Genomic DNA, 14,805 nt, shown 5'->3' with positions numbered 1-14,805 from the left:
ATTTAAGACTTCACAAGACTTCACTTTCACACCACTAGAAAATTCTACAGTAGTGTAGAAAACTTTTCCACTTACTTCTTCCAACCATGTTTCAAGGATTCAGTGGTACCAGCCATCATTTCAGACCTATGGAGGTCAATAATTTACAGCATTAGTTTTCTTTGAGTCACTAACTTCACCTTTATTTTAATAGGAAATGAAAAGGGGAAGGATATTTCCTGGGGGTTAAGAAATATGGGAAAATACGGCTTTTTCTTCTCTTAAGAATAATCTGATTTCACTTTTCAGTAAAGCAGCTATGTTAGGGACTGCATGTTGTCAATCTCAAAAACCACTTTGTTAAATGATCTCCTATAACTTTTTCATTTTTTCTCTGTGAAGCCCAAGAAGCTGGTTTAGATGAGATTAAGACATGTGCTATAATTACTTCTATTATTCATCATCCTACAACAAATTGTACTGGGATTCACAAAGCAAAGAATCATCTTTCATACAAGCCTTGTTTATAAGTGTTCTGTGCCTACAGGATAAAGTACTTTCTCTTGCTGCCTAATAAATTGGGAGAGTACTGAGGAGCCCAGGCTAGATTTGAGTGTACCTGAATAGTCTGGTGCAATGATCCAAGAAAATGCTGGATATTTTCAGATATTTCAGTGTTCTTGGCCAATATAAGTAAGGTAACAAGTTGTCTGAATTATGGCTCAGGAAATGACCAGATAAATTCTGCAAAATTTGACTTAGGTTCCTAAACCTTCCTCTGCAGGGCTGAGCTCTCAGTATTCAGTGGCACAGCCAGAGGGACACCTCCCACTATCCCAGGATGCTCCAAGCCCCAGTGTCCAGCCTGGCCTCGGACACTCCCAGGGATCCAGGGGCAGCCACAGCTGCTCTGTGCCAGGGCCTCAGCTCCCTCCCAGGAAAGGATTTCTTCCCAAAGAAGGAGTGGCTTTTGAGCAGCTAAGCAGGGGCAAGGGCCTAGAGAATTGCCAAAAGGCAATTCTTGGAACTATTTAGTGTCACTGAGAAACACCAAGGAGAAAATTCAAAGATGGCTTGTCTGGGCAGATGCTGATAATAAATAAATTGCTTATTTGCAAACAACTGAAGATGGCAATTCTGCTTATAAAGATATTCTTACTTAATTTTTTGAATGATTACTAACTGATTTGCAGAACTGGAGCTGCTGCCATTTGATTCCTCTTTTCATTTGTCACACAGATTAGTTTCTGACCATTTGTATCTCTGAAGCATGTGGTCTTCTAGCCCAAAACCACAAAGACATCCATTTTAGATCCTAGAAGTATGAAGTCTGTTCTGAACACTTACATGAAACAATGAGAAAAAACCCCGAAAATAGACAAGTGATGGATTTCAAGAACTTGAACAGCTTTTTCCAAATCGGCTTTTTATGGAATACTGATAGCCAAATGTTCTTTCCTGACATCTTGCTAAGCTGTGTCATGTTTCTGGAAGCCTGAGATCTGTCAGCACTGCACACTGCTATGGTGGAACTGCTTCTTTGCAGTCTGGTAGCACACAGGGCCTTTCTGCCTCGGAGCCTCCTGTGTGGGAAAGAGCTGAGCAGGATGAAGTGCTTGGAAAGCAGCAGAGGCTGGGACCCCATCAGAACCCGGGGACTTGCTGTGAAGGTGGAGGCCTGCCCAGGACCCAGGGTATTTCTGTCTCTCTAGGTGGAGCTGAGTTCTTCTCCCGATGGGGTTTCATCCCTCATTGGATCTAATGTTCCCTTGAGGTGCTTGGGCTGAGCCAAGGGAAGGAGCTGATCCAGCCTAGCAGTAACTTGTTAAGAATTTGAAGAAGCTCAACAATTACTTTTCAAGTGAATCATGGCCCTGTGTGAAACCCCCCAAATCCTGCTCAATGTGCTCAGTACCAGGTCTAGCAAGGGAGAGAGAAAATCAGACAGTTGTCTTCAACAGTCTGGAATTAGGTCAGTCTGAAGTAACTGTGAAGCTGCAGCCTGGAGTGGAAATGATCAGTAAATTCTCCTCCTTGATAAGAGTTTCTCTCTCATTATCTACTCTGCTAATTTTCCTGAAGGCCTTGGAGACATGACATAAACTTTGGATTGCCTTGTCAGCAGCAGCATCTGGCTGAAGGCTCAGTTCTCTTTCCCTGGAACTTGCCCTGGTGCTCTGGGCCTCCAGCACTGCTCCTTCCCTCCTGTCTGCTCCCTTGCTGACCCCTGGCAGCTCCCTTCTGCTCCTTTGTGCCTGCTCTCAGCGCTGCTGTAGTTCGCAGCCAGAAGGGTTATCAGGAACCTTAGACAGGAGCTTTGCACTGCAGTTGCTTTTGAAAGCTGACATTGTTAAAAAAAGGAAACCAAAAGCACAGAGAAATGTGGTTATGTTTTGTTATGTTGAAAATGAAACATCATCAGCTGGATGAAAGGAAGCAAGTTATTTGAGAAAGAGAGTGCGTAACTGGATAGTTAAGACACTGTTGGAACAGGGTGATAAACCTGAAATCATAGCTCTACCTGCTTTGAAAAGAACAGATTTAATGAAAAACACCACACCAAAGTCACCCAACACTCTGTCTCTCTCTAGTTGCCTGTCATAGGCACAGCCCAGGGCTTAAGAGCTGATTTTCTAAAAAATATTTCTAAAACAGTGTCCCAGGCACAGGGAAAATAGCGAAATGATCTGTCTTCATCTTTTCCTAGAACAAAAAGGGTGTGAAAACCTCACTGGTGCTTTGTCAGACTAAGTGCAGATTCCCTCTGGAGAAGGGAATCCTTAGCAGTGCTCCCAGGGACATGACGGACCTCAGAGTGTTCCGTGAGGGAACCCCTTTAAAGTGAGAACTCTCTACAACTCCTGGGGGTCTCTGCTGTCCCAGCACAGGTGCTGCTGCTTCCCCTCCCTGAAATGCTCTTCCTTAGACTATGTTCTCCAGGCTGGAGGAGAGACTTCAAATGTGCAGGAGCTTGGTTTGTCCTAAAAGGGAATTTTTTCTATTCTATTCCCAGTCTTCTCTGTTTTCAGACTCAGACAATGGTGTCCTTAGCTCCTGTGGACACAAGTGCTCATAGGAGTTTCAGGAAACACCAGTGGTTCTCATTAGCCAGTATAAGTAAGAGCATCACAGTCTGGCACTGCAGCCTTTTCTTCTGTATAACAGCTTGCAGCACGTTGGAAGGAAACACAAGCCCTGACTAACTCTGGATGTGGGAAAACTCTTCACAACAAATCATTTGCTCTGTACTGTTATTGCTGATCTTGCAATGTTGGGAGGGTGGATTCTAATGCCAAATAAATAAAATTTTCATTTGTATTATTGTTTTCAGTATTGATGATCAATAAAATAATTGCTCTGTCTTGATGTTTAATTCCAAATATATTAAAAAAAAAAAGGATGTTATTATAGTAGTATTATCTGGGTGAGTCATGTGGGAGGACTCAAGTTTCCTGACTGCTCAAGAAGATAGCCAGTTTGGCTTGCATACAGATGTAAAATGTTTTAAAGGAATAAGTTTGTGACTCAGGCCAGGAAAGCATTATCACTCATAAATGTATGGGAAGCTGACAGAAGAGGGGTTGGTAATAAGGAATAAATTTTAAGAGGCTGTTCTGGAAGATCTGCGTGATTTGGGCAATCCTAAATGTGAGAAGAAAATGCAGGCTGTGTCTGTGTGCAGAGCTCCTGTGCAGCAGGTTTGTTCCTGCAAGCAGGATGGATTTCTACTGCACTGCTGATAGGGACCACGTACCTTGAGCTAATCTTTATATTTTATGGATCCTTGCATTTACATTTGTATAATGAGGCAATATGGATCTCATAAGCATCTTTCTGAGCAAAAATCTGCCTCAGATTTTTTTTTCAAACTTAATGGTTTGGCTTTCTCAGACACTCTGGACACGGGGCCCTTTCTGTAGCTGACTAATATCATGATGTCACCAATGTCATTATTCCTTTCTGCTTTAGAGGAAACACTACATCATTCCTTTTTATGTTCTAAGTAATTTTCAAAGCATAAAAAACAGACGGGTTAGTCATCCCTGTATTTTGAAAGACTCTTGTTTTCACATAGAAATTGCTTCATGTTCTACTCTTGCTTCTCTGAACAGTAATGCTGGGTCACTGAATGTATGTTTGAAATTGTTGTATGTATACAGTTGTGTTGTATGTATCATCTGCTTCTGATTAGGAACAAGTGTCATGTTCCAGCTCTTCTGAAGCTGCATTTGGAGCCGCTTCTGTTGTATGTCCCTGAAGCTGATGGGACAAACCAGTCACACCAAGGGAATGTTCTCCCCGTGCACCAGCTGAGGCGGCAGCTGTAGCTGCACTAGAGTACTTGGTTAAACGAAAGCACTGCTGGCTTACGAGCTGTGCATTAATGCAGCTATATTAAAAGCCTTCTGAAGATGCTGGCTGAATTCTCATATTGCTAAATGAAATACAAATGAAGGTTTAATTGCTAAATCCAGATCTCTTCTGCATTATAAAGCTTTTTCTTTGCTCCCTTACTGTTGTAAGAGAAGTACTAGCATAGCATATTAAATGAATGTTTCTGCTGGAAGTCACAGTGGTAGTCCATAAGTAGAGCTGCTCAAAAACTGTCTGGTAGAAGTTAATATAAAAATATTCAGAAGCTTTGCAGCAGAAGGTTTAACTATGAGCTGCCCAACATGCCTGGGCAGGAAAGGGATGCCCTGCCTGCCGTGCTTGCAGTGTCCTGAGCAGCCTCCCAGCAGTGGAGGGGTTTCTTGGCCCAGGGCTGTGTTAAAGGCTGGAGGGTGGGCAGGCATGAACAGCAGGAGTGTTGGGGTCTCCAGCTGCAGCCTGCTGAGGCAGTGGCAGCACAGCTGCCATGGAGAGCCTGCACACAGGGCATGTGCTCACACGGGGGTCAGTGGTACCCATGGATGTGAGGCGTTCTCCAAGGCTGAGCACACAGTACAGCTTGTAGGCATTGAGGGTGTAGCTTTAAAACTAGCCTAAATCCATTTGTTTCATTTCCACTAAGGGTCTGTTTAAGGAAATAGTGATTGGAGATGGTGGCTGTGAAGGGTTGGTTTTGGAAAGAGTGGGTGTATGACTTGTTTTCTACACTCCTGCTTTTTAGCACAGATTTCAAGATCCATTTGTAATTTCTTTTTCCTTTGAAGTGTATGCAGGACACACCAGGCACTTTTGTTTAGATTTATAAAACTGCAGGGCTTTAGTGAGTCTCTAAGGCTTTTGTGCCTGATCTTGATGAAGGCAGTGCCCTTCCAAAGGAGAAACTGCTGCAAGGAGAAGCAGAGGGCAGCCCCATGCCTGTGTCTCAGTGCAGTACTCACTGTACTCACTGCGTTCACCTGCACAGCTGCAGTCACCTGGTTCTTCTAACTCCCTTGTGTCTCTACAAGTGCTTGGATTCCCCTTTTCATTGTCCTACTTCTCCACTTACTCCCTGCTCTCTCCCCACACTCTTGACTTTATTCTTGCCTTCCCTTCTGCTTTCAAAGCTGCCAGGGCCATGGGAGCTCCCAGGGCTGTACAGCTCCCAGGGCCATGCAGTGCAGACCTTGTGTGCCTTGATGGGGACACGTTAAGGGGAGAAGGAAAAGAGCTGCCTCCTGAACGGGGCAGAGCTTGGCTATGGAGGAGAGGGGCATTGAAAAGTAGAAGCAGAGCTTCCGAGGGATCTTTGTAACAGAGGGTCCCCCACCCATCTCCTTCTACCTTCGGTGAGCTCCTGCTTCAGCCTCTCTTGGGCTACAGCTCTCATACAGGCTTCCCTTTGCTTGGGGAAAGGGAGAGGTCATAGACCTTCCCTGCCTGGAGACTTTCTTTCATGCTGTAGACTTTAAAAACGTCTTTGTGTGAGGTGTCTGTCATGGTGTCAGCTGTGGATACATGGGACTGGGGTAAATCACGGCTGGAGGGGTTTTGAAGGTAGGGAAACAGTGATGGCAAAAGAAAAACAATGTGTCTATTTTAAACTTGAATAGCTTGGATTATTAAACTTGGATTTGTATAATTACAATGTTCAAGCAGAAAAGTGACACCATTCCGGGAATCAATTCACCTTGAAATAGCAAAGTGACTTGGGAGGAAGTTGTTAGTGGAATGGCTGGAGCTCCCTTTGTCACAGAAGCATGTCAGAAAATGTTCAATTCCAGTACTTAAAGAATTACCCACTGGTGCCCAGTCCTGTTAACCTCTGAAAATCCCAGGTGAGACAGGTGGCATTGAGAGTCCAGAAAGCTGGATTTTATTCTCTGTATGTGCCAGTTTTGATTCTACATTTTACAAGTCAGTCTCTCCACGGATATAATTTTAATAGGCTGCTAGATCTTTTAATTAAGAACTAGTTGTAAAGCTCTCCCAGCTCTTGTTTGAGTCCTACATAAAGTTTCAATAGCTTTGTGAGGTATGAATTTTCTTTTAAAAACTCTCCCTTACCCTTTGTCCAGCATAACTGACACAGTACTTGTCCATTTGCCTATTACTTTGGTCCTTTCTTGTTGCTCCTGCCCACAATCCACATTGGATGGATGTTACCTGTACTGGTCCTTGTGGTCAAAGCTTCTTAATAAGACACTGTCAGTTGTGCTGCCTTGTGTTCTTTTGATGCTGGTGAGGTTCTAAAGTATTAGAATGTATATTATTAGGTTATTATTTTATCTGTGAATTGCTTGGTGAATTATAGCTGGTCCTCATGAGTTCTTACAGTTTACTATTGCAATTTACTGTGCAATAAAATGTCAGTTCATTTTTGGTCACATTTTCAGCTGCATCACTCTTTCATGCCTGGAAACCTCCCAGCGATTTTCCGTACTGAATGTGCAAAAGGATCCATCTGGTTTTTGTACAGTCACTGTGTTTTCTGTGGGTAGTCCAGCTTGATCCCACAGACTCTGGCAGCCATCCTGCTCCTGACATAATGGTGAGGGTGTGTTAAAGATTGTTGTAGTGATGCAATTCTGTCTACTTAAAGTCTTTTGTGGCCTGTCATACTGTGTTTTTTACAGCTAACCTGCCATGATTTATATTCCTTTCTGTTACATGCATATGCCATGATCTTTTCTGATGCTGTTGTTGCTAATACCCTTTCCTAACCTGCCTTTCAATGGCTGGTTTGCTGTTAGCCTTTCAGCAGGGTTCTTTCAGGTGAGTGGTACATGCTCACCTCCTAGTATGCTGTGCTTACATAACTTCCACATACTTGCCAATACTTAACATTTGAAATTTTGTTTATTTTAACAAGCTTTCACTTTCAGTTACACCACCTTTTTAAAATCAAGTGGAATTTTTAAAAAACTTTTGTCTACTTTAGAGATATTGAATCTTACTGTATCAGGGTCTGATGAGGATCTTGACACTACTGTGACTGTGTCACAAGTTGGCTTTTTTTAGCGGGTCCCCTTTTTGTCACTCCCTGAAGTACAATCTACAGATCAGATTTGTCACACAGCATGTCGGAAATAATGAAACCCTACCATTACTGCTGTTTTCCTGTGCTAGCAATCATTCCAGTTTCTCTGCACACAACAGGGTTGCTCTTCTCAAATGAAAAAGATTAGATTGTCCTTAATAATGTATTTTTCCTGTATTTGAGCATGGACTTGAAGTTTTGTAGAGATTCTATTTTTCTTGTTGGTACATTTCACCAAGCTCTGATACGAGTCTAAGATATTTGTGATACAATTTCTTGACATGATTCTGACATGATTTCTTGACACGTACTGACATGAGTTATTGCATTTTTTAAATCCTTTATCTAGATACTAAAATACCAATAATTATGTCTTTGCTCCAAGTGTTTGATATTATTCAAAACATACTTACAGGTAGGCATTGTAGTCTACCCATCTCTTTTTTAACCTTCTCAGCATTTGTATAGAAACACATACATATTTGGTTAGGGGTTTTTTTGACACAGCGTCACCTTTGACTTTGGCCAGTGCATTTTCTACCTGTGGGGAAAAGGAGACATAAAGTCTCCCCACGTGTGTCTCTTTCTCTGGGGGTTCTCAGCTCGTTTTGCAAGTGTTGATACTCAGATGAATTTTGCAGTCAGACTGGTGAGTGTCTGTGCTTTATTATGGATTTATGTTATGGGAGCAGGTGACTCCAATGAATTTTGTTTCACTCGGCAGCTTAAATCTGTTCTTGAGTCAGTATTAGTTAATATTTTTTGGTGATGGATTTTGAGCTGAGCTGCAGACACAGAGGCTGAAGGCTTGCCCTGAACCTCATAAAGACTTGCCCTGAACCTTGTGAGAAATGCTGTTTGTTGACAGCATTTGATACATTTTTGGTAGTGTTTTGGTTTCACTGTAGAAATACAAGGCAAGTGATAGAAGGACAAGTGGGAACTGTGGTTTAGTCTGTGAGGAAAGAGAATGCTTCACTGGCTAGTGAAGGATAAACCCCAAACAATTAGGGTGAAATGTTTTTCCATGCTTCTTTGCTCTGGAAGCTTGTCCAAATCACTTCCCCAAATAATGGTAGCTGTTACTGTCAATAATGTATCATGGAGAGAATAATGCAAGCAAATCTTCAGTCTCGCTTTTGCAGTGGATGCTTAAAGCTGTATAATAAAATGGGATTTTGAGCAACAGCAGATTTTGGACTCCTATGCCAATCACATCCCCTCCTTTCTCTCTCCACCAGATGCTGTTTTACAAGTATGTAACATTTTATGTGCAAGAAGAGAACAGCTGATTTATTAAAGAAATGAAAGAATATTAAACCTTCCACAGGGCTGTAAGGACAAATAAGCCTTAGCACAAACACACCTAATCCTCATCTGATAATAGCAGGCAATGAACTCACAATATTCCTTATTACGTTAAAATTTCTGTAACCTAGTTGCAAATGGTTTTTCATTTAAATTTTGTTTGCTTAAGTTTATTACAGAAAGTAAAAATAACCCCTGCTCTGATAGCACCTGCAAGATAGATATTGCTCTATTTCTTTGTAAATAAAGGCCTTCATTTTATTACTGTGGAAATTGCTACACTTCTGCCTTTGCACATCAGGCAATTTTCTGAAGCTTTTCTCAACAGATATGTTATAATGGCTTGGTATGCTGGAAGGGTATGCCTTTTCCAAATATACATCTACAGATAATGAAGTACATTAAGAATGAGCATTAGGTGGAACTGTGAAGGGAGAACATATATGGACGATGTTCAAACCAGAGCTAAACTTCTAAATCCCTGTTCTAGCCACCTAAAGGGAAATTGCCAATGGAAACCTGAATCTTTAAAAAAAACCCCTAATGAAGTAGTCATCTAAATTTTACTTCAAGAACATCCATCACCTCATTCAGCTTGATGGAGTGAAGCAGGACTATTCATGCCACTAGGATGACAGTGTGTCTCATTTGTGGATTTGTACGAGTGGATGACAGTAGAACCTTCATAATTTAGGGAGGAGTTTGTTCCCATGAAGGTCAGGGTGGCTGCCAGTCCTTCTCCCCCTCAGCCCCTGTGCCAGTACCACACCTCGGGAATAGCAGGGACAGTGCCCAGCCCAGGGTTTGGTACCCAGCTACTGTGTGAGCACACAGGCCTGTGTCTTTTTATGTGGAGCAGCATTCCAAAAAAGTTCTGTTTGGATTGTTGTGCCAGGAAAACATCTGGGGATACCATTTAATGGTATTTAATTATTGTGGTTAATAAGCAGTGGCTCCTGGGTTTATATGTGTAGGGTGTCTAAGAATATGTTTACTTAGTGCATGTTCATCTGTGTGAATTTATTTGTGGGATAAAGAGGCCATTTTTCTTTTTAGGGAAAAATAGTTCAGATAAGATAGTATTAATTTTCATAAGATGGTGTTTTAATAAGATAAACAAAAAATGTGACAGATTTCATATGTGTTTTATAGCCAAATATTTTACATGTTATTTTTCTTCTCTTTTTGGTATACTCTGGAGGCAGTCATGCATGGATTGTCAGAATAACAAAAATTACTTGAAGTAACTCTGCCTTTATCTGAGCATTTGCTATGCTTGTAAACTTGCATGCTGTTTGTGTCTAGTATTACATGCACTGCCATTTGCCAGCCACAAACAAATAGATTTTAATTTGTGCAATTTACACACTGCTGCATTGTACAATAAGACCCTAATCAAATTTGATTCTACACCCGTTACCGAAGGATAGTTTTTAGCATGACAATTCTCTGTTTTCATATTCATCTCAGTGCTTTCTGAGGGGCAAGTGAAAGAACTGCTGGCTGTGCTCTGCCTGCGCAGTGACAGCTCTGGGACAGACCCCACGGGGTTAGTCCAGCGTGTGTGGCTGAAGAGAGCAGCTGGATCTTTACATCCTGCAGAGCCTGAGTGCTCTGGAGTGTGTCTAGGCTAACAGAAGCATGTCCTGTTATAAACCAGCACTAAGCACAGTTAAATCAGAAAACAGCGAAATGAAGGATAAGATTACGGGCACCCCTGAACTCGGCATAAAGAGAAATTCCAAACCGCCGCTGGGAAATCCAGCTGCGCTCCCTGGGGGATGAACAGCAGATACTTGACCTACTGCACAAAGCTGCACTTCATCAGTCTCCTAAATGTCATTTAGGGGCTGGGGTAAATGGGGGGAGGTAACTGCTGCTATCTTAGGTGCTTTCAAGTAGCACCAGCCCAGAGAATATTTTCTTTCTAGGGCAGCTCTACCACAACAGCTCATCAGCGCTGTCTGCCAGGGTAAAGAAGAGCACATTGACAGAATTTATTGGGCTCAGACAGCCTTTGCTAGCGTTCATCATAAGAGGCTGTTTGGGAAGCTAAACGTTGCTGAAGTGAAAGGGGAGCTACTCTACTGTGGTAGGAACTGTCTGGAGACAGAAGACAGAGAAGAAATGAGGTGTCAATTTTCCACATGGCAAAAGGTTAACAGCAGGGAGCCCTCAGGTATTCAGGTTAGATTCATGTGCTGTAAGTTGAAGTCTCTGGGAAAGGGAAAATGGCAAAATGTGCAGGTAATATAAATTGTTTGGGTCAGTCAATGGAATGCAAGCAGGAATGCAAGCAGGACCTTCCAGACCTAGGAATGCAAGCAGGACCTTCCAGAACTGTGCAAAGCTATGTGAACGAGCACAAGTTTACCAAGCAGAATCAATTCACAAATGTGAATATTCTCTGTTGGCAATGGTAGGAATGATTTTAATGACAGACCTCTGCTGTTAGTATTTAACAAAGTGTTATCAGTGAAAAAAGACTATGTTGTGTCCTTCTGGACACAGTTCAAAAGGCTTGTTAAGAGTACATTAATAATGCCTTTGTGTAAATATTTTGCCTTTTATTCTTGAGTTTGTGGTCAATTCTAATTACCTATTACCAAGGAAGATTAGTTGAAAGAGAAATGGTTTGGAGTTTGCTGAGGAAAATGTTTTGGAGCAGTTGATTCAAGGGACAGGGAATTGATTTTAAAATGGCTTATTAAAATATTTTTATTCACAGTCCATAATTCATCTGTAGAACTTGCTGCCAGACCTCTGTGATGGTAAGGTTTTAGTGGAAATACTGTATAAAAGATTTCATTTCTATGTGTATGATGAGAACACTTACAAGTGTGTTATTTGAAGTATAATACATGATCCACATTCATTCATGGGTATGTTAAGGGCTAAGACATAAAACTATCATAAGCTTTTTTCTTCTGGTTTTTTTTTTTGGTTTTGGTTTTGTGGTTTTTCTGTGGGGTTTTTTTGTGGTTTTTGTTTGGGTGGGGTTTTTTTTTGTTGCTGTTGTTTTTTGGTTTTTTTTTTTTTTGGGTTTTTTTTTGTATGTGTTTGTTTCTACTTGTTATACACAGGTTGCACCCAGTCAGAAAGCCTGCTAGGCATGTCTGATATGACACTTCCTACTGTGATTGTGATATCCTTGGTTCAGGAGAAAGCACAAACAGTTCAATGGCCTGTGTATGAATTCCTTCCTTTGTGAGGTGTTGCAGTTGTGTGTGCTGATGCAAATACATCCTCGCAGTCGAGGCAGGTTATTGTATCATCCTGATCTGAGCTTTTTAAACAGAGGCACAATGGAATGAAAACAGTTTTCCCTTTGGCATCTGTTCTGGTTTGATTCTGAGTTTCTCCAGGGTCACCTCTCATCCTTTGTGATGCTAGTGGGGTCACCAGAAGTTGGATCAGAATTTTCAGCCTGTAAAACACAGTTTATACCTCCCCATCCTGGGGAAAAGCAGCCTTTGGCAGTTTGACCCCATCTGGGAATGTAGGAGAACTCTCCTGAGCTGCTGCTGCTGTGGAGGATGTGGGGTAGCACGTTCCTAGGTGTAGTCCAGTTTTGGACACATCTTTCATTTCCACATGTGTTATTAGTGGTGGAGGGTAGGGGTGAGGTGGTCATTACCAGGTGGGTCACTGCTTATTTTCATTTCAGCTGGATTTCATCAGTTTATCATGGACAGGCGTGGTCAGTGCTACTTGCTGGTGCTGATATAAACACTGGGATAAAAGTGGGTTGTTTTTTAAGGCTGAGGTCTTTTTGAATGAATAGCACAGCATCAATATGCTTTTGCTGAGTCATCTTGGGAAGGACAAATACGGTTAAGCAATGGAACTGAATTTTGTCTGGCACTGTGAATACGAAGTTATTATTTCCATTGACATAAATTAAAAAGCTTATTAATAATAGATTGTTAAATGAGAAGTATAAAATCTGATTTTAGTCCCTATCTCAATTTTCAGAAAGTTCTCATTTGAATAGACATTCCCAATAATAATTTCCCAACCTTGTGACTGTACATAAATCTCTGAGCAATCAGATTAGGAGCCACTTTAGAAAAAACAGCCATAATTCACCAAGTGGAATAAGCCTTTTAAAACTAGCAAAATGAAACCCTCTGTTTATTCTGGTGGTGATGATTGCTGGTATGAATCTTGTGAGAGTTCTGGCTTGTTTATTTTGTTGGAGGTGATACAGTGCTTTTCCATGCAGTGTTGCTCTGCTGTCAGGCATTATGTTTCCCCAAAGTTCTGCAGGCCACCATCATCTGTTTAATGTTTGCCACTGGAGGAGGGCCTGCCAAACCACAACAGGCTACATGGTGATTATAAGCACTGAGTAATTGTATTTTATGGCTTGACAGGCTATAGGTTTCAAGCAACATTTGTGGAAGTCTGCTGTTATGGGATTAAGGTTATATTTTAGTTTAGGAAATTCTGTACCTTTCTAAATTTGGGTGGAGGTGTCTGGGGTTGCTCCCTTGCTGCTGCATGATGCTGTGCTCTCACTTCACATGACTCATGTCTCCCGCCCAGCTTCCACTTTCTTTGTGAGTAAGAAAACAATCACTAAAATAATGGCTGTGGGAGGCTGAGCATCTGCTCCCAGTGCTGCCATGGCCTGAAAAGACCCCCATTTCTGTAGAAATGGCATTGATAATGTCTTGCAAAGTGTTTTGAGACTCTCTAATGAAAGGTGCTTCAGCATTTTTGATGTTGAGGTATTTCAAGAAGTGACATTTATTTCTAATTAGAAGTAATTAATTCTATTGTTGAAGCAGTTGAGGAGAAATGTTATAATCTTTAATTTATTAATTGATAGATAACTGACTTGATGAGCTGTTTATTTCCAGTTTGGAATTACTGGAAAATTATTTTTTTTTCCATATTTGCTACTAAAACTCCAAATAAGGAAAATATTTTCCAAGTTGATGGCTTTGATTTTGGCATTCACCAAGCAAAGCAATGAAAGATATGTAGAGTTCCTATAGAGGATATAATCTGGAAGAAATCCTTATGTCCCTATGTACTAAGTTCTGAGAACATAAACAAATTGAAGGTTAGCAAAGTTTACAACAGATATTTGGCTCACTGGGGGACTGACTTGACTTGGAAAATGAAAATAATTTGGTGGGTTTTGGCCTCCTTTGGTTTGGGAGGAAGTGGCGAGCAGTGCCCTGTCTGAGCAGCAGCACGTGTGGGAACACTGCATCCTGTGCCAGGCCTTCCCCCCGGAGCAGGGAGCAGGGAATGCCAGTGGAGTACAAGGCTGACAGAATTCATTACTGGGAGCCAGCAGCATGCAACACTCAGAAAAACCCAACCCTTCTGACACTGTGTGTTGGCTCAAGGCTCTTTTCCCTGAGGAGACTCTGGGACAAGACACAAAGTGTATTATTATCTGTTTTTCACCTGCAGGTCAAGATGGCCTGAACTCCCCGACCCTGATTTGTAGGAGATGTAAACAATCAGTGGTGCCACCTTCCTTGCACTGCAGAGTGGCCTGCTGGCTCTCTGCTGCAGTTTGCTAATGGCTCTTATTTAGTCAGTCAAGCCTTTGACAAACAGAATGCAAAAAGAGCTGTTTATGATGAAACTATCCTTCTCTGCACTGCTGCCTTGTCTTGCCCCTTGTACAGTCTTTAAGTTTTATAAATCTTAAATTAAATGATTCTGTAAGTTGAATAAGAGACTGTAGTTTTAACAGGAATAATGCTGCGTGTCTGCCTAGTCTAGGGTGCAGGTGAAGTGCAGCTCTTGGTGTTCCTGTGCAGCTCCTGGGCAGGAGCAGTTGTGTCCCCTCCTGCAGCCAGGCCCTGGTGCTGTGGAAGGGCACTCTCAGCTGCTCTGTGCTGGCAAGGGAAGGTTGTGCTGCAAAGCTGATGCTGGGGGGAGTGGATTGGTTGCAGTCACCACAAGTCAAGCTTATTTAGCGAGGAAATTCTTAAATGCTAAGGCCTCTTGTCAGCATGACACTACTGTCCTACTTTCATGCCAGTATGATTTACAAAGTGCAGCATATGGGAGTCTGTGGAATTCAACTCGCCTTTGAGAATGCTCTGCTGTGTGAATGATGTATGATGGGTAAACTTTCT

The 14,805-nt window shown here is 41.9% G+C and overlaps 2 protein-coding genes across 12 annotated transcripts in view; one reads left to right on the top strand and one right to left on the bottom strand.

Moving 5' to 3' along the window:
* Positions 1-14,805, top strand: part of CTNNA3 (catenin alpha 3) — a 421,074-nt gene that overhangs the window by 160,048 nt on the left and 246,221 nt on the right. The gene's annotated exons all lie outside the window — the stretch shown is intronic.
* Positions 1-14,805, bottom strand: part of LRRTM3 (leucine rich repeat transmembrane neuronal 3) — an 87,530-nt gene that overhangs the window by 48,819 nt on the left and 23,906 nt on the right. For 2 of the 4 annotated variants that reach the window (XM_038140216.1, XM_038140217.1), the window contains exon 2: positions 76-126. The exons of the other annotated variants lie outside the window; for them this stretch is intronic. In XM_038140216.1, the coding sequence (XP_037996144.1) occupies positions 121-126 (6 nt within the window). In that variant the 3' untranslated portion in view covers positions 76-120. The remainder of the gene's footprint in view (positions 1-75; positions 127-14,805) is intronic. 4 annotated transcript variants of the gene reach the window in all.

The sequence above is a fragment of the Motacilla alba genome, chromosome 6 (assembly GCF_015832195.1).
Source record: "Motacilla alba alba isolate MOTALB_02 chromosome 6, Motacilla_alba_V1.0_pri, whole genome shotgun sequence".
Taxonomy (NCBI): domain Eukaryota; kingdom Metazoa; phylum Chordata; class Aves; order Passeriformes; family Motacillidae; genus Motacilla; species Motacilla alba.
This window is presented reverse-complemented; position numbering and strand designations above follow the sequence as displayed.